This window comes from Marmota monax, unplaced genomic scaffold, assembly GCF_021218885.2.
Source record: "Marmota monax isolate L192 unplaced genomic scaffold, Marmota_monax_Labrador192_F-V1.1 WCK01_AAM20220418_F8-fsc00092, whole genome shotgun sequence".
In the NCBI taxonomy this organism is placed as follows: Eukaryota; Metazoa; Chordata; class Mammalia; order Rodentia; family Sciuridae; genus Marmota; species Marmota monax.
This window is the reverse complement of record NW_026692583.1, coordinates 6126835-6146496: the sequence shown is the minus strand read 5'-3', so window position 1 is coordinate 6146496 and position 19662 is coordinate 6126835. Positions and strand designations below refer to the sequence as shown.

The 19662-nt window shown below is 34.3% G+C and overlaps 1 protein-coding gene across 4 annotated transcripts in view; it reads right to left on the bottom strand.

Moving 5' to 3' along the window:
* Window positions 1–19662, bottom strand: part of Med13l (mediator complex subunit 13L) — a 305063-nt gene that overhangs the window by 136058 nt on the left and 149343 nt on the right. For 3 of the 4 annotated variants that reach the window (XM_046446238.2, XM_046446239.2, XM_058579892.1), the window contains one exon: window positions 10061–10145. In XM_046446238.2, the coding sequence (XP_046302194.1) occupies window positions 10061–10145 (85 nt within the window). Of the gene's footprint in view, window positions 1–9005; window positions 9136–10060; window positions 10146–19662 lie in introns of those variants that run through there. The other variant, XM_058579893.1, reaches the window with a different exon arrangement.

The window sequence follows — 19662 nt, the reverse complement described above, 5'->3', positions numbered from 1 at the left end:
TACTTAAATTATATGACTTTATTAAATTTAGAATACAAAATACAGCACACATCCTCAGCTAAATAGATACCAACTTTCACCCAAGGTGAATATGATGTTTCACCCAAGGTGAAAGTACACAAGAAGCAAAACTGAAAACATGCCTCCACAGTTTATTCACTAGCCGAAAGACATATTAATTTTAGATAGGCTGTATATAAATAAATATTTCCAGTGAAAAATCCCAAGTTTGATATCAGGTTTCTTCCATCAATAATACTATCAATAATCGCTTGAAAGAATTGCTACTATCACAACTACACATGTTGATCACCAGGCACCGTGTCTCATTTAATTCTTGTAACAGTATAAGTGAAAAAGCTAAACACCTAACCAAGGTCACACATATTATCAATAGGAGAAATGCCATTAAGCCCAGGTATGTCTGATCACAGAAACATGAAATTTAACTATTACCATTTTCTTCATTATTTCCTCATTTCTTAAATCCAGATATGTCTTACCACTGAATTAATGTGAAAGTGTTTCTTTATTCTCCAAAAGCTGCTGCTAAATTGAAGGTAGACCTTAAAATCAATAATGCTTTTAATGAAAGCAACAGGCTATGTTACAGGTATGGAATCCCATCAAACACTAAATAGTCTTCTAGTGACACATCTTCACCTAGTAAATAACATCTTAAAAAAAATCACTCTCTCATAAATGCCTTGAAGGTCAAAATTCAAAAGAATTATTTAGTAAGTAACAAAGACAATGTGAAATTTACAGAGTATAGTTAGAAAATCCAAGGCTTTACAGAATATGAAAGAAAAAAAAACAAGATATCTGTGACTAAAGGACAATGTATAAAAGTGTATTTCAAAATCCTTGCCCTTCTGTGTAATAAAAGCCACAAATTCTATTCACTGACTTATTCTAGGAAAAAGCAGAGTCTGGAATGTGGGGGAGCAGCACACAGCCAAGACCATTCAAGGACAAAAGCAAATTGCAAAAGGCTAATGACTGCTATCTGAGAGTAACTCTGTGTGAATGTATCTCCTGGAGTTCCCACTACAGATCATATTTCTTTGTCAGGCAATGTCAACAAAAGGTTATTATCACTAATATACAGAATAGAATGGAAACTACCGATCCTTTAGTCTGAACCATCTGTTTCCAAAAGAAAAGAATAATGACTTATGTGATTTTTCAACTGCTAATCAGTTATCTATGTGATAAGTGGTTTCCAACACAGTGAAAGAAAAACATTGAGAACATAGAATTGCATTGAATAAAGGCGTGTTTTGACTCTATTTTGTATGTATTGGTGCAAGAAGGAGGATATTCAAATTTGGCCCCTCCCAGATTAGTCAATACTACCTGGAGAAGAGGAGGCTTGTCTTTGTTAAGGAGAGTTCTACCACCTGGCTGAGTGATGACAGTATGCTGACTCAATAGCAAGACTATACTGAGGTACTAAGTCCTCCTTTCTCAATCATTTTTGGGTCATAGATATGCAGTTAAAAAAAAAAAAAAAAACTATTGAGAGCTACTAAGAACTATGCATAGAAAAAACGCACAAAAGAGCAAAACGCTCAATTCACAGGGCAGGTAAAAACTCTATGAAGTAGATTCTAGAATAAGAATTTTTCCGTATTAAATACTACTACCGATGCCTACTTACTCTGCTTTGGCCTGAAATCTTTTATTGTGCCATTCTCTCTCTCCTCCTCTAATTTAAATTTCAACCATCTTTGCCCTGTCTCAAATCAAGCAGGCACATCCTCTTAACTCTACAAATCACCTTTGCACTACTCAGTCGTAACAATTAATTTCTATGGCTCATATTTAAATGCCTATGATATAATATACCTTATGTTCTACTCTACAGTGATGCTCAATAAATATTTGAGAAATGAAATTAGATTATTTTCCTATTCATAATATTGTTGTTCTTTTTGCTTATAACCACTAATATGGGTAGCCTCATAGTATCTGAATTTTCTTGTGTGTATGTATTCTCACACTCTATATTTTGAGGGAGGAAAATATCTACCTATTTTATTCTTTATAGCCTATCATTTCACACTGCAAACTAAAATCACAGAAGATACTTAAAATAGAGGGAATCACACAACAGCTAGAAATCATGTTGAGGAAAACTAGCACAAGTGCCCAAATGCCTTAATTACATTTGAAGAATACAGTTAAGCAAATCTCTTAAGGAGACAATTCTAAAGTCTAAAAATTACATCAGAAATATAATGTTCCCTTCTTTATACTCTATCAATCTTTATTTTCTTATATTTGAGGATCAAAATTTCTACTTTATTTCACAAACAAATTAACCTAGCAGACACACTCCATCTGCCACAAATTATTTCAAGTCAATATCACAAATAGTGCTAAGAATATATCGGTTAACCCAGCTTGTCCAGTTACCTCAGTCATCGTGATCCACATTTTTAAAACTGCTTTACTATTAAGATATGATTTAATTCTGTAAAGCTTCAGTATTCTTATAAGATCATTATGTGATGCCAGATTATAAAAAGTCCTTTAAGCACCTAATACTAAAAAGTTATTTTTATTCCCAATCTTAGCCACCTCCCCCCACCCCCACCCCCCAAAAAAATCACTGTTTCAAAAGGAAAAGAAACAGCTGCTGAAAAATGAAAATGAAATCAGGTTGCATGTGTGTGTCTGTGTGTGTACCTAATGTTTCTGTGTCATGCCATATGGCTCTGAATAATTAGCTACAAAGTGCAACCTGACTCCAAAATTGGCAAGCCACAATCTCCAATCCCAAAGCCACAGGCAGACTTGATGTAAGATTACAAGCACTATAGCATGCCCAAAGCCTAAGCCCCTCAGCAAGCCATTTCCCAGGTGGGACATTATGGAGGTATAGAAGGAAGGTCACTACCAGCTCTGGCTGCTTCTGTGCCACTCAAATTATGCACACATGTATATAATTAATTTCACTGATTAGAAAATCCAAGTACAGTGTTTCCCTATGATAACCTCAACCAAACTGCATCTTAATGTCATCATCGAATTACAGAGTTGCTCACATACAATAAATTTTACGTAACTGTATGCCAAAACACCCTCAGCAGCACTACTCCAATCTTATCAAAATTCCCTCTATTATCTCACCACTCAAATTTTTATCAAACATACATGCGGAGAAGTCGAAACAGCAATGTTCCCAAATTCTAACAGAATAAAATCTAACTCCTATGACCCAGGGGCAGAAGAAAGTTTTTCCAACTAAACCCTAGATCTTCATTACCCTGGGATTCCACTCTGCCCTAGTAGATACCAGCTGTTGCAGCCACACAGCCTCAATTGCTCCCCTCCTAACATCCCTGCAAGGGTAAGCTCTTTTACAGATCTAGCCTCACCTCAAATTCCCATTCTTATGCAGTCCCAAAGAGCTATATCTCTCTTATCTAGTTTCAAAATTTAAGTATCTAATCCCATTCTCCAACAACAAAACTTCATTATTTTTGAGTTTTAATCCATGCCCTGCTCTAAAAATATTAAGTATAATGATTGCTTACATTGAGATTTCTTTCTAGACATTTACAACTAGATCTGTGTTTCCAATCATGTGTATCTGTAATTTTTGTACTTTCTTCTTATTTTCCTTCTGCTGTTAAAAAAAAAAAAAAACTGCATATTATGCCATTTCAATAAAATGGCAATATACTGATTACTCATTTCTTGCATCTGTTATCACATTATGTCAAGGACCTTCAATCATGTCATATCACCATTCCTTCAACCATACACATACCTACCCTCATCTACTTATTAATCTGTGAATATACTTCTTATTCTGAAATCTCTAATCTACCATCTCCACGGACAGTACTTGCTCGCCCTTTGATGACCATCTCTGTCAGATCACAATAACATAATACACCGAGAACTAGAAATCTATGAATACAATATTATTGTTGTCATAATTATAATTCCAATTTTCGACCCATTGTTTTTACTGTGTTTTCCAAATAAAATTAAAAAACACCAACTCTTGGCAAACCAAGAAGCGCTGGGACAAAGGCAATTTTTTTAGCTGAGTTATAAACTACCATGGAGTGAATATGCTGGCAGCACCAGTGGACTACTCAGAAGAGGACATGTGTCTCACATGTGTCCAGTACCCCAGATGAAAGTCTCCCTGCAGAAGCATGGACATGACAGAGCACAGCAGCTTCAAAAGCCTCGACTAATCTTCTACTGTGTACAAAGCACTAATTCAAATTTTAGAGCAAACAAATTTCTTTCCATAAAAATTAGCTCATTTATTTTATTCTAAAAATCTTCAAGAAAATGAAAATTGAAGTATCCTAACACACACAGTGCCAGTTTGACAGCATTATGCCAGACATTTTAGGTATTTCTACAAAGCTATTTTAAAAACAAGATTTTCATTAGTACCACATGCAGTCAAATCACTAAAACAATGTTCAAAAATTTGGTTTTTTGAAACGCACACATTTTCTGGCTTTTTCAGAAGCTTTTCAATTAATCCATGGTTTTCTTCATTGTCATGAGACAAGTAACAAGGACATGATAAATCGTGAAAGCTTGGATCAACTGTGACAACTTAAGAGTAGTAGGCATTAAAAATGCCAAATGAAGAAACTCCTGAAAAACAATTGCAAATTTTTGTTTTCCATACTCTAGTCACAAAGTACTTTTCCATTAATAACCTAACCTTAAAATACAGCACAACCTTGAAAAAATTATTATGAATACGAAACAAAATTTCACTAAATTAAAAAACTGATAAAGAATTTAAAAAGCTGATAAATAATAATTTAAACTAGTACACTAATAGCATATAGGGGAAGAAGAGAAAGATGGGGGGAGTTGAATGAGCAGAGATTCTGTACAAGTATAAACTATTTTATTATTCTAGGAATTATGCCAGAAAGAGATAATCAATCATGAAGAAAATCATACGCACACTTACTTTCCCCAAAGAACCAGAAAATGCATGATAATCCAAGACTACAAAATATAGAACATCTAACCACTCTCAGATTGTGGAATTCTAACTAAGAGAATACCAAAGGAGCCAACGTGAGCTTGAAGGTTTGAAAAGAGTATATAAATACATCTATGATTATATTCTAGAACGATCTGTTTCAGTGACATACCTGGCAGCCATTTGGAGTTCAGATTACCTCAATTTAGGTATGGCAGATTTATCTTTTTCCCAAACATATGATTTCTCTCCCTGTCTCACTGACATTGAGCTTGACCATGTGACTTTGCTCTGTGTTCTCTACCAAGGAGCTCTGCAAGTCTGTAGACAGTGGCTGCCCCATTAGCAAGAGGATGTGGAATAGTACTATATAGTCAAGTATAGTCCCATACTTTCCAGGATTTTAACAAGTCTTACTGAGGTCAGGGTAACTGTCTAAGTAAAACACCCTAAAAATCAATGGATCCTTTTTCCAGGTCTTCTGTTCATGCAGCATAACTGAACCTAGCCTGGACTGATGAAGAAGACCAAAGCAATAATTTATGAAACATTTATGACACTTTAAAGTAGAACAGTGGCAATCATATTGGAGAAAATGGAACCAAATGGAGGCATATGTGTAAGGCTGGCAAGGAGAGATGGGGAATCAAAATCATATGCTATGAACTATAAAAAAGGAAAGGAAAAAAAACTCAAATTTGCTATCAAACAGGTAACCAGAGGGAAGTTGGATTGTATGAGTTATATATGACCCCAAAGGAGAATACTAAGATAAAGAAACGAAAGTTGTAGGAAGACAGATTTCTACTCAGTATTAAAAAAAAGGACTTTCTAACCCTGAGTACTCCCTGAAGATGTAAAGCTGTGTTCACATAACCAGAAGTATTCAAAGAAGGAATGACCAAGTAAAAAGGATATTACAGAATGCAATCCCAGAATTGGTTGGTTGAATAGACTAACTTTTAAATGTTGTCTCCACCTCTGCAAAGAGTTGATATTTCACTGTACTTCTATTAGCTATAATAGCAGCTACCCATTTATTGAGCTCTTATGATGAGAGAACTGTACTGAACCCAAACAACCTTTCACCATTTTATAGGTAAATAAACATGGGTAAGCTTATCACATATCACATACTTAAGTGGTAGAGCTGAAATTCAGAATATCTCCTGTCTCTGAAAGCAAAAAAGGGATTTCTATAAATATGTGCCCCTAGACAGATATATAACATACCACCAAAAACATTGTCTTCTGTATGATACCTTTATGGAAAATGCTCTTTAGTGAGTAGCAGTGGGGTTTTTTAACTTGTTTTTTTGGGGGGATGAGGTGGGGGCTATTATATGATCTAAATATCCGTAACATATTATAGGCAAATAGTGAAAAGTTAGAAATGAAAAAAGAGTAAATGAAAGATGAAATTGTGACATTACTGTACCTTAGAATGTAAAATATTTTACACGGTGTCAATACAGTATTATCTCAGCACCAATGGTAACAAAAAAAATGAAATGATTTATTCTGTGTAGAGGTTTTTGTTACCTTAAGTTTCTAGAGTAATTATTTTAATCACTGAAGCACATCATCCTGTACACATTAGCAATCAAAGCCTTTTATGTAAAGAAGATCAATTTATATGACTCCCCCACAGCTGTAATCTAGAGTTTCTCAGGGTAATATATGAAATTCTTTTAATTAAACATATTCTTGCACTTAAAAAAATAAATTGCTGTACAAACTTTGTTAATGTGCAAACTGAAGAAAAAATTGTTCCAGAAGCACACACTTCTGCAAGTGATGCTGCCCTGGATGATCTGTTCAATAACCTCAATTCTGCTTTCCATGCCAGAACCTCACAATGTCCACATGGAGAAGCAAGTCAACATTACCTGAATAGTACTTAGGCATAACAGAAAATTTCCAAGAAAAGGGTAGCAAACTATACCTGTGTTAATTTAGGTTGTAAACAGGTGAGGACGTTATAGCAAATGTTCTAAACTCAAGAAAAATAAAAAGGGCAAGTATATATTAATCTTTCCAGTTTCTGTTGACAATGAATAAAGAAAGCTGACAACAACCATTTAAAATGCTTCCCAGCTTCATGAATGGGGTAACTTTCATTCATAAACTAAATACATCGTTTAAATTAAATGAAGAGAAGAATATCATTTTACAGGACAAAAGGATTAGCAAAATTTTTTAAAAGAATCCCAGATTATGCATATGAACTTGTAGGGAAGCTTGATTATTAATTGTTTTCTAAAAGATAAGCTAATTTCATTTGTCTCAAAATTAACTCTTATAATTCAAATAGAATTCAAATAAACCATTCTGGGACTATTTTAATTAATGAATACAAACTGAATTATGCAAAATAAATTTATGGGAAAAATTAAAAATTATTGACATTTACAACATGTCACGCACATGTTGGATATATTATATACATTCACAAAAACTCTTCAGTGACCCATACTTCACAGGATTTTAACAAAACTTACTGAGGTCAGGGTAACTGTCTAAGTAAAACATCCTAAAATCAAACCAATTTCTAACCCAAACATCTTTAGATCTTTCCCGAATTTTACTGTGTGTCACAATTAATTTTCTCAAAAGTAATAATTTAACTTGACCTGGACTTTAGTTTTCATCATAAATTCTGAATTCATGAGCCCAGAATAAATGAATTATGCTCATTTCTTTCCCTTCTCAGCTTTTGGGCTCTTCTAATTTTCTCTCAACAAAGAAAAAGGATTAGCTACCATTCAAACTACAAGACTAAAAATTCAACCACAAATTCATTAATATTTTTTGAAAGGAATAAACCATCATATTAAAAAAAATGGCACACTACAATATTAAAAACTATATACTTTGTTCCACATTCCCTAGAAATTCTATATTTTAAAAATGTGCTTAAACGTACATTGATTACTAAACTGGTTTAAAAAACAAAAACAAAAAAGACTCATTCTAACACAGCATTACAGAAACAACAAATTTTCCACATTTTCCTCAAGGGAATCTGTATGTAATTTTGTTCTGTTGTATTTTGCAGTAGGGGAAGAGAACTGAAAAAATTCAGAATATTTAAGAGTACTCAATGCTTAAACAAAATCAACACTTCTGTGAGTATACAACACCTTAGCAACAGATAATCTCTACGTCTACTCCAAATTACAGGATTGGGACCAAAACTAATTCAGAACGAAAAAAATCAAGAAATTTGGAAGGAAGGGATGTTCTACAGTTAAAATATCTGAAACAGTGATACTGTAATGATATCATCTTAGATGACAGCTTGGCTATGAAACTCTAGTAGTAGACTATCCTTTCAGCTTTGATGACCTACAAGTACTATCCTATCCATAGATTCAGGAAGAAAAGTGAAAATGTTTCAAGTAAGGGGCAGGGTATATAGAGCAGTTGGTAAGTGCTTGCCTTGCATACACAAGACCCTGGGTTCAATCCCCAGCAAAAGAAAGAGAAAGAAAGAAGAAGGAAGGAAGGAAGGGAGGGAGGGAGGGAGGGAGGGAGGGAGGGAATGTTTCAAGTAAGGAGGTGTGCAAACAACGACAAGAATATATCAAAGGGGGGTTTCCCCAGCCAAATCTGAAAGTATCAAAATAAATGATGGTAGTAATGAATGATAATCCATTGAATAAAATAGCAGTCCATGAACCCAAATTTATACAATATTCAGAGAGAGAAAACAGAATGGAAGAACATGAAAACCTCTCCCTTATGCCATTGCCAACTAAGAAAAACAGAAATAATGGTGGCATTTAACATTAGCGCCATACTGGTAATTATCGATTTAGGCCAGGTCTACAAATAGAGACTAAAACAAGTATATTTGGGTTTTGTTTGTGGTTGTTGTTATGTTTTGTTTTGTTTTGGTTTGGTTTTGCAGTACTGGGGGTTGAATACATAGCCTTACACGTGGGTACCTACTCAATCTCCTCTCCCCACCCCTTTTTGTTTAAATTTTGAGACAGGGTCTCTCTAAGTTGCCCAGACTTGCCTTAAACTTGTGGTCCTACTATTGCCTCAGCCTCCCAATTAGCTGGGATTACATATGTGTGCCACCATGCTCAGCATACAGTTCACATTTTGATGACAAAGAGGGTAATTACACACTCCCATTGTATCTGGCTAAAAATTACATAAAGGAAAGACATAACAGAGAAAGATCATAGTTAACAAAACATTATCTGTGAAGAAATCTGATAGAACATCACTTCAATGAAATGATCAAAAATGATAACATCATTAATCACATTATATGCCTCCTGCCATGACACAGAACATAGAACTCACAACCACTTCTACAGCATTCCTACTAAAAAGCATAAGCTGAATCTATCATGAGAAATCTATCTTCAATTGAGGAGCCAACATATGCTAGTATCAAAAAAAGAAAGACAAACTTCTGTATTTAGAGACATGAAACCTAAATGATGCATTATCATGGGGGTGAGTCTCAAGGAGCTAAGCTGTAAGGACATAACTGGGACAACTGACAACATCTGAATTAAGCTACAGATTAAATAATGGCATTTAATCAATGTTAAATCTCCTTTCATAATTATACTGTGCTTATGTGAAAGGAAATCCTTATCCTTAAGAAATATACACCTAAATACTCAAGGGAGAAAAGAATAATGATGTTGAGGCTACTCGTGGTTCATGGTTCATTTTAAAAACAAAAAACAAGAAACAATATGGAGGAGAAAGGAGTTATTTCTATGTACTATTCCTGAAATATTCCCTTCCTTCTTTTTTTCCTTCCCTTTTCTTTTTAAAATTTAGTATTAGGTATTAAGCTATAGCTCCAATCCTTTTTCATTTTTGTTTTGAGACAGGGCCTTTGTAAGTTGCCCATGCTGGCCTCAAACTTGTGATTCTCCTGCCTCAGCCTCCCAAGAAACTGGGATTATAGATAACATGACACCAAGCCCAGCCAGGCATACTTTAATTTTTACACTAATAATAAAATCACTGTATATAAAAAAATCCTGAGATTTAGCAATATACTTGAATGCTTCAAAACAACTGTCATCCTGTTCCCTTTCTTACCTTTCTAAGAGATTGTGGATCGCTTTGAAGAGCAGCGTCCTACATTCATAGGAAAGGCCATTTTCCCAGAGTCCTTCTTCCACAACTGAAAAACAAAAAGAGAAGGGGGGAAAAAAAACAGTAAAAAGGACATCCAAATAAAATAAAGAAACTTTTAAAACCTTTTTTAAAGCAAAGTTAATGAGTTAATTTAAATGACTTAATCTTACACTGGAACAGAGAAATAAAGTCAAGTACTTCTCAAAATAATAAAATACTTAAACACAAATTTTTTATTAAAGTCTTTGAAACATGAAGCATGATGCAATTCTCCTTCCATAAAGGTCTTTCCAACCTGCTTCCAATTAGTTTAAAATTATCTTGAAATTCTGAAATTAACTTTCCACCAAATAGTGCCACAAAGACTAATTTATTAATGTTCTCTTCAAGATAACAAGAATGCCACAAATTCATACCAAGATTATAATATATATTTTCAAAGAGTAAATAAAGAAGAAATAATTTCTTATAGTGTCAGAATTACACAAATTTCTTTAAGGTAGATAATTTCTGGATAGGATTTTAAAGTTATGATTTTAGGGAGACTGTCAGGAATTAAACTAAACCTTCCAAATAACATCAAATTTACTTTCTAAATCCGTAATTTTGTGAATATTTTACATTTTGGGAAATATCATATTTGGCTTTGAAATGTTAGAATATTGAGCCACAAATAATACCAAAAAATTTCAAGACAAACAATGTCCCATGTATTCTTAAAATTCTTTCCTTTCATAAGTATATAAACAGACAGAAAATGCCCCAGGAAACTATAATTTCCTTTTTAAATTACATTAGTTCAAGTCACCAAAAAATTGACAAGATGGAAACATTTGCAAAAGAAAGTTTCTTTTCCCTTTTATTTTTATCTTAACAAAATTATTCACTTGAGAAAATTCTGATCAGAGAATCAAAACATACATTGAATCCACAGTGCATTTTAATGCTTTCTGCCATACCAACAGATATCCCCACATTTTCTAAACACATAGCATTTTTAAAAAATGTATTTACATTCATGCCTTTTGTGTGTAAGACTCTTTTTTTTTTATTTTAAAACTAGTCCAATACTTTTCCTTGGTATGTGAATTAAAAAAAAAAAAAAAATTCTATGTGGCTGATATTGACTTATTGAAGATTCCCAAATCCTGCTTTATCAAACTATTTGTTATTTGCAGCTTTTTTTAAAAATGGGGAAAAATGTATAGTAAATAGACAAGCATTCCTGCTAGCAAGGGATAGTCAAAGGTTTCGTGAAATCCCTATTCTCCCATGTTCCCCTTCTAGAGGAACTTTCCAGGGTTGGAAAGAGAACTCACATTCACAGTAAATACCCCATTTTTAATTGCTTTTCATTCTTAATATGTTTCACTGGCTCTAAGGGTACCATCAGCTTTTAACTATCATTTTATAAATCACCGAGAGAAAGGGAAGGTAACAAATAAATATCTCAATCACAAAATTTTTATAAGAGCTCCTTAAGACTAATTGAGATGTGTTCATTATTTATCATTATTATGCACATAAACAGATGTTAGCAAAATAAATTAATTGAAAATTCCTAACACTTAATAGTCTTAAGTCCAACTCTTCTAAATCACTCTTCAAATCAATTACTGATATCAGTGTTTTTCTAAAAATAGTCCATTGTACCATAAATGGTGTTGGTATAGCATTTGTGAAAAATGTTTCCTGCTCTTATTTGCAGGATTGTCTTCCCAGTTTGTGATACCAATTATCACACCTTTTAAAAACTTTTTATAAGGGCTAGGATTGTGGCTCAGCAGTAGAGCACTTGCCTAAGCATGTGCGAGGCCCTGGGTTCAATCCTCAGCACCACATATAAATTTTTTTAAAAATAAAGGTATTGTGTCCAATAACTAAAAAATATTTTAAAACTTTTTATAATTATAACCTTCAAACATACTTAAAAATAGAGTAACAAGTTCAAAATATTTCTAACCAAAAGTTATCAACATTATGTTATCTGCTTCAAATATTCTACTTTGTTTTCTTTCCCTTTTTGTCCTGATATAGTCATGTATAAGTTAATAATAGGAAACTTTCTGAGAAATACATCATTAGGGGGATTTTGTCATTGTGCGAACTTCATAGAGTGTGCTTACAAACAAAATGGTATGGTCAGTCACTTCATGTGGCCCTTGATTCAATCAAAAGGCACAGTAAACAGAAGATGAATGTTGCTACTACCAGTGTACCATGGCACCGCATTTTACAATAAATTTTATTTTTAAATAAATAGGGGTGCACTCTAAAATTACAAAACTTAGTGCAGTCTGAGCATCCCTAGCTCAAAAATCTAAAATGTTCTATAATTAGAAACTCTCAACACTCAAAAAGTTTAAAACTTTGGTGCACTTCAGATTTCCATATGAGTGATGCTCACAGGGTAAAGTCTATACAAACGTTCCAAAATCTGAAAAGCAGTGAAATCTGAAACACATCTGGTCTTTCGGATAAGGAATGTTCGGATAAGGAATATAGAAAACCAGTAACACAGTCATTTATTATCATGATTGAGTATTACATTTATTATCATGATTGAGTATTACATAATATTGAGTATTACATAATATTACATAATATTGAGTATTACATAATACTCAATCATGATAATAAATGTATACTTCTATACAATTGGCAAGACAGCATGTTTTTTTACATCAGCATCACTACACGTAAGGCGCTGCACGGCGCTACGCTATGATGTCACTCACTAAGCAACAGAAATTTTTACGGCCATTATAATCTTATAGGACCAATGTGTTGACCAAAATGTCATGTCACTCGTGACTATTCTTTAAGCAAATTCCACTCCTACATACTTTGATATGCAGCAAATCAGAATCTGAACAAGGTCTACCAATTGTATTTTAAGTCTCCTTTAATATGGAACAGTACATCTCCATGAAAAGAAAAAAAATGGTTTCAAAGGCTGGTTAAAGAAACCAAGCTAGCTGTCTTATAGGATACATTGTATTTGCATCTAATTATTTCGTCATGATATTTAACATTTTATAAGTTTGTTTGTTTTAGGCCTTTTGCAAATCTGATGATCAAAGCCAAAGCCTCAAGCATACTAGGCAAGTATTTTACCACTGAACAGTGGAGAGCCATCTGTGGACTATGTATGGACCAAACTGGCACCAAAGCCAGTGAATAGGAAAATACGGAATCTGGGAACTTCCAGTGGCAATCCTGGTTAAGACCACCCAGATATATGTGAGTTTCTATTCAGCTCTGCCAAAAAGGTCCCTCACAGCACTGGAGATGGGGTGACCTGCTGCAGCAACCTAGCCAAACAGAAACCCAGAGATGGGTGTGGTTTTCCAAGATGCCCATCAACCTGTTGAATGCAAGACATCATGAAGCAAGACTCCACCCCTGAAACCTTATCCCTGCCTTTGATGTACCCCCCCTCCAAAAAAAAAAAAAAAAAAAAAAAAAAAAAAAGCCGACCAGAGCCATTTTTTAACTGTTCTGTTCCAGTTCCTACAAGGACTGGAAGAACCAATCAGATGCTCCCTTAAAACTAATTCTGATTTTGTCTCTTATTTCTTCACTAATTACTTCAGAATTTAATTTTTCTCAGGTGGCTTATCCCCTCCTATGCAGGAAGAATTACCCTGGTGAGGTGCTGGCTGCCTTGTGATACTGAACTACACCCCCAACCTTTTTTTATTTTACAATTCTCTAAGTTATCCAAGCTAGTCCTGAACCTAAGATCCTCTTGCCTCTGCTTCCTCAGTAGCAGGGGTAAAGGCAGTGAGCCAGCTAGCCTCCGCTCATTTTGCAAGTGTTATGCTGGTGCTATACCTTAAACTTATCAGAGGATATTCTCCCCACCAAAAAAAAGTTCTCAGATAGTAGCCATACTCTTTATTTTGCCCTCAAATGGTCCTCAAGACTTTGTTAAATGAAATGTTGAGGTGTTACCCCTGTCCAGCACTGCAACGTAGAACACTAAAAAAGTCTGAGCATGCAAAGGCAATGCCAACTTTATCCCAATTTCTGAACAGCCAACACAATTTCCCATATATAAATATGATTTTATCCTGATTTCAATAATTTTGAAATATCTTAGAATTTTTTCTTCTAAAAAGAATCCTTAAAATGTCATTACCAAAAATCCTACAACTAACATCATACTTAATGGCAAAAGACATAATTAAGGTGTCTGTTCTCACCAATCCTGTTGGGAGATCCTCACATTCAATTGAGGTCTCATTCAGTACAATAACAGGAAAAGAAAGAAATACCAGACAAATTGGAATGGAAGAAATAAAACTGCTGCCCTATTTCACAAGATACAACTGTTCATCAGATATTCCTAAAGAACCAACCAAACAAAAAAATCAACTAGAACTAAAGGTATTGAGCTAAATCACAAAATAAAAGGCAAAAAAAAAAAAAAAATCACATTTCTATATACTGGAATGTTTATTATTAAATACCACATAGTTAGAAACTGAAATTCTGTGGAAGTATCATTTACAGTAGCATGGAATACTTGGGTATGAATCTTATAAATTATGTGTAAAATTTATAGGCTAGAAATTATAATACTGACAAAAAAATTTTAAAAAACACCTTAATAATTAAAAATTAAATTGCTCATGAACTGGAAAAATCTATATTGTTAAGATGATGATTCTTCCCAAACCAATCTATATAGTCAACTCAATTTCAATCAAAATCCATGCAGGATGTTTTACAGGAATAGAGTAGTTGAGTTACATATTTATATGAAAAAGAACTCAAAAAAATGAAAGCAATGAAGAAAAATGCATTTGGAGGACTCCTACTACCTGATTTCCAGACTTACTGTGAAGCTAGAACAGACAAGACAGAGTGGTAGTAGAGAAAGGACAGACGTGCAGGACATAAGTTCAACACAGCAGAAGAGTCCAGGCATGGACTGACAAACATATGATCCCCCACCCCCACCAAAAGCGCCATGCTGTCTTCTCAACAAATGGTGCTAGAAGGAATGCATATTACTATGTGTCAAAATCAAAATAAAACTTCAAACTATATAGAGTAAATTAATTCAAAATATATCAATAGGGATGCAAAGCCTAAAACTAAAACCTCTAAAATGAAGCATAGGAGAAAAGTTTTGATATCTTAGGTTAGTCAGCAAAAGCGTATTTCAAGTGAGGCACGGTGGAGCACCCCTGTAATACCAGCAACTTGGGAGGCTGAGGCAGAAGTATCCCAAGTTCAAGACCAGCCTCAGAAACTTAGCAAACCAGCAAACCCCTAAACAACATAAGAGGATCCTGTCTCAAAATAGAAAATAAAAAGGGCTGGGGATGTGACTCAGTGGTTAAGCAACCCTAGGTTAAATCCCCAGTACCAAAAACAGCATGATCCATTAAATTAAAAAAAAAAAAAAAAAAAGATAAATGGAGTTTAATCAAAATGAGAAACTTCAGCTCTTCGGATCATATGGAAAAATTGGGTGAAGCTATTGGAAAGATCTACCAATGGGATCAAATCACAGATTTTGACAAGTCATATTATCCAGTAAGTATTTATATTCAGAATATGTTGTTTGAGAAAGGAAGGAAGGAAGGGAAGGAGGAAGGAAGAAAGAGGGGGAGAGAGAGAGAGAGAGAAGGAGAGGGAAGAAAGAGGGGAAGGGAGGGAGGAGGGAATAAATCTCAAAACTTAACACTAAGTGGGGAAGAGACCCAATTTCTAAATGGGAAAAAAATTAAACAGATACTTCAATGGAAAAATACTGAATGGCAAACAATTAATAAAAAAGATGCTCAAAGGGTCATTAATCCCTTTAATGAAATGAAAATTAAAATCACAATGAGATAGCAACACTAGAATGGCTTAACAGAAAAAATGACATGACTAAGTGCTGGTGAGCATACAAAGTTAGAGTAATTATGTATGATTTAGGTATGAGGTGTCACTGAGGGCTCAGAGCTATGGTGTCAGATGACCATGGACTGAACCTCTGTGACTATGAGCCAAAATAAACCATTCCTTCTCTAAACTGTTCCTGTCAGGTCTTTTGGTCACAGTGATGCAAAGCTGACTAAAACAAGCTGGTACTGTCATGTACTGCTGTTGCAAATGCAGAAACAGCAGCCACTTTGGAAAAGTTGACTTTGGCAACATTTTATGAAATCAACTAGTCATAGCCCAACAATATCCCTCTGTGATATTGTGAAATAAGTATTTGGTCTTTGTCTCATTTCTTGACATATAGTTCCTAAAATCCCTGGAATCTACAGAATGATAACACTATCTTTTATACTAATGACCAAAATTAATGACTATGAAATGACTGATGACTGGAGGGCCTCCCTCAGCACGGTCTGGTTGCCTAGGGAACCAACCATGTGTTTAGAGGGTTGGAACTCTTGTTCCTACTCCCTCCATCAACACCCCCCAAGTCTGGGGAGAATGGCTGAAGGTTGAGTTGATAAACTAATGGCAAATTATTAAATCAATCATGCCTACCTACATAATGACATTAGCAAAAAAAATTTAAAAAAAAAAAAAAAAGGGACTGGGTTCTGAGAGCTTCCAGATAGCTTAGTATGCAGAAGATACTGGAGGGTGATGACATAGAAAAGGTATGAAAGCTTCACGCCCCTTCCCATGTGCCTACACTAAGCATGTCTTCCATCTGGATGTTCTTCTACATCTTTTATAATACTCTTTATAATAAGTCAGAAAATGTAAATGAAATGTTTCCCTGAGTTCTGTGGGCTGCTCTAGCAAATTAACGGAAACTAAGAAGATTTGTAGGAAACCCTGATTTATGGGCAAATGGTCAGAAGTTCTAGAGGCTGGGAATTTTGACTAACATTTGAAATGGAGAACAGTTATCTGGGACTAAGCCCTCAATCTCTGGGATCTGATGTTATCCTCAAGGTAAACAGTGTCAGAATTGCAATGAATTAGAGGACATTCAGCTAGTATCTACAGCAGAACTGACTGTTTGCATGGTGGGGTGGGCAGAGGAAATCTATATTAGGTCACAGAAGTCCTCTGTGTCATGAAAGAGAAACTGGGGGGTTTATTTGTTATATCTTTATATACTCTTAGGTACACATAGTCCAGTAAAATATAGTAGTATTATCCACAGTTGCTAAGAACTGTAAACTATCCAAGTGTACCTCAATCAAGAAAGGACAAAAAGTAGAACAGCCATACAACGGGATACTACACAGAACTAGAACTTCTAACACATGCAAAACTGGGGGTGAAGCTCATTATGCTAAGTAAAAAGATGGAATACTCAAAATCAACATGGTTTATGACTCTTCACACAACTTTCTGGCAATGGCAAACCTAAGGCATTAAAAATCCTCAACAGTTTCCAGGGATGGAAAGTGATACCAAAGTGATTCAGGAAATTAGGGTGTTGATTGATTTGTTCTTATTTTAATTGTAGTGAAGATCATCAAAATTTAAAACATAAATCAGTACAGATAATCTCACAAGTCTGCAGTGTTTGGCTTTCTCATAGGACAGCATTTAGATAAGTCAGTAACTATATTAAAAGACCAGCCACTCCCATACACACTGTATTTTCCAGCTATGAATTAAAAGGATAATGTGTTAATTTGCTTATCCTTTTAATTTACTGTCAATATTAAATGGGTTTGTCAAAATGAGTATAAATCAGATCATCCTTCATTTCTTATCTACTTCTTGTTCAGAATTTCCAGAAAATGAAGGCAATGTATATTTCAGTGTATCTCTAAAATTCCAAATTAAGTTAAATCCACAATGGCATGTTTGGAATCTAATAAGACAAACTTGGGCAACATTAACCATCCACCAGTTCCTAACTATTATGCCTCAAGCAGCAGGATGACAACTAATAATGCTCTCAAAGAGCTAATGCAGGTATGTAAAAACCATTGTGAGGCAAAAACTACTTTGAATACTTTGCAGAACAGCTACTGAACCTGAACATAAAAAAGTCTTTATTTTTTAAAATATTTTTAGTTGTAGATGGACACAATACCTTCATCTTATTTATTTATTTATTTGTTTGTTTATTTATTTATTTAATTAATTTATATGTGGTGCTGAGGATCAAGCCCAGTGTCTCACACATGCTAGGCAAGTGCTCTCCCAGCCCCAAAAAGTCTTATTTTTAATGACAATAAAACAAGATAATAGTCAAAGTTAGTTTTCTACTCATAAAAACATTTTTAATATTTCATTACAAGATTTGAGCCAAACACTATACATACATAGAGAGGTAAAGAGATTACTTATCACAACACTATAAGATACAATAAAGGACATTTAGCGTTTACTTCAGCCACCTGTGTCAGAATTCTTCCTTATGCACAGCTTGGAACAGCCCACGTGCTTATTACACCATTGGAAGTTCTTACTGGTGTCAATTATGATTATCCCTAAGGATTGCCTTTTTCATTTTTTCTTATGGTGTGAACAAGGATAAACATTCTAAACCCCACTAGATACTCTTGGTTCACACTTGATTCTAGATCCAAGATACAAAGGGTACAATGGAGAGATTTTCCTGTCAGCACTAGAAACAAAGGCTGTAAGATCAAGTTTCTTATGCTAAAGTAGCAGAGAACCTGCAGCATCTACTAGTTGATAGTAGGCGACAATAGTTTTCTTATCAAACCAGTTCTGTAGTGCTGATGATCCTAAGTATGGGAAATTGTTCTACAAACACCTAACATATTTTTTTAATATATTTTTTTTTAATCAGCTCCTTTTCTTGGTTTGCAACTAAGTAATCTGACCCATACAGGTTATCCTAATCTCAAGTTTATGAATGAGAAAGCTAATGCTTAAAATCCTTAAGAAACGTGTCCAAAGTTACATAACTAGTAAGTTTAAGAATTGGAAATCATACTTGGCTATTGTCAGCAAGGATCAAAAAAGGATCAAAAGATCTATATGTACTTTTTAAAGTAATAAATACTCTTCCATTAATTGAACTCCTCATGGGGGAAAAGGAGGTATTCACAGTTGCACTGACTAAGCTTTTCAGATCTTCATAAACGTGTGTCAAGCTGACCTGATACTATGTACACATACCTTTCAGATTTTACCAAAATTAGCTTCAATCTAAAATCTCCTTATACTATATCCAGTTAAGACAATTAGTAGTACAGACCGGATTCAAATTTTTTGAAAAATTCACACCCCCTTCTATTATTAGCAGTAGCTAGAAAGGCAATCTTCAACACGAAAGTTAAATTTCCTTTTGGTTCAAAATTTGTAACTTAATATTTTCTAAACAGTTGCATGACTTTCTTAAAGGCTAAACATAATGGAAATTGTTTCTGCAATCTATTCATAGAACTCCATGATACAATCAGACAAAACCACTACATTTTGGCTTTCTTAATTGATTATCTGAGATACCTCAGAGACAAAATTAAATTTAAGGCAACACTTCATCTACTTGATATTCAGATTATTTGGGAATATCTTCTTTTGGGGGGAGTGGGTAGCTGGAATACTTAGACTAATTTAAGTTTTCATAAATGAGATGGTATACCTTCAACACTTTCCAC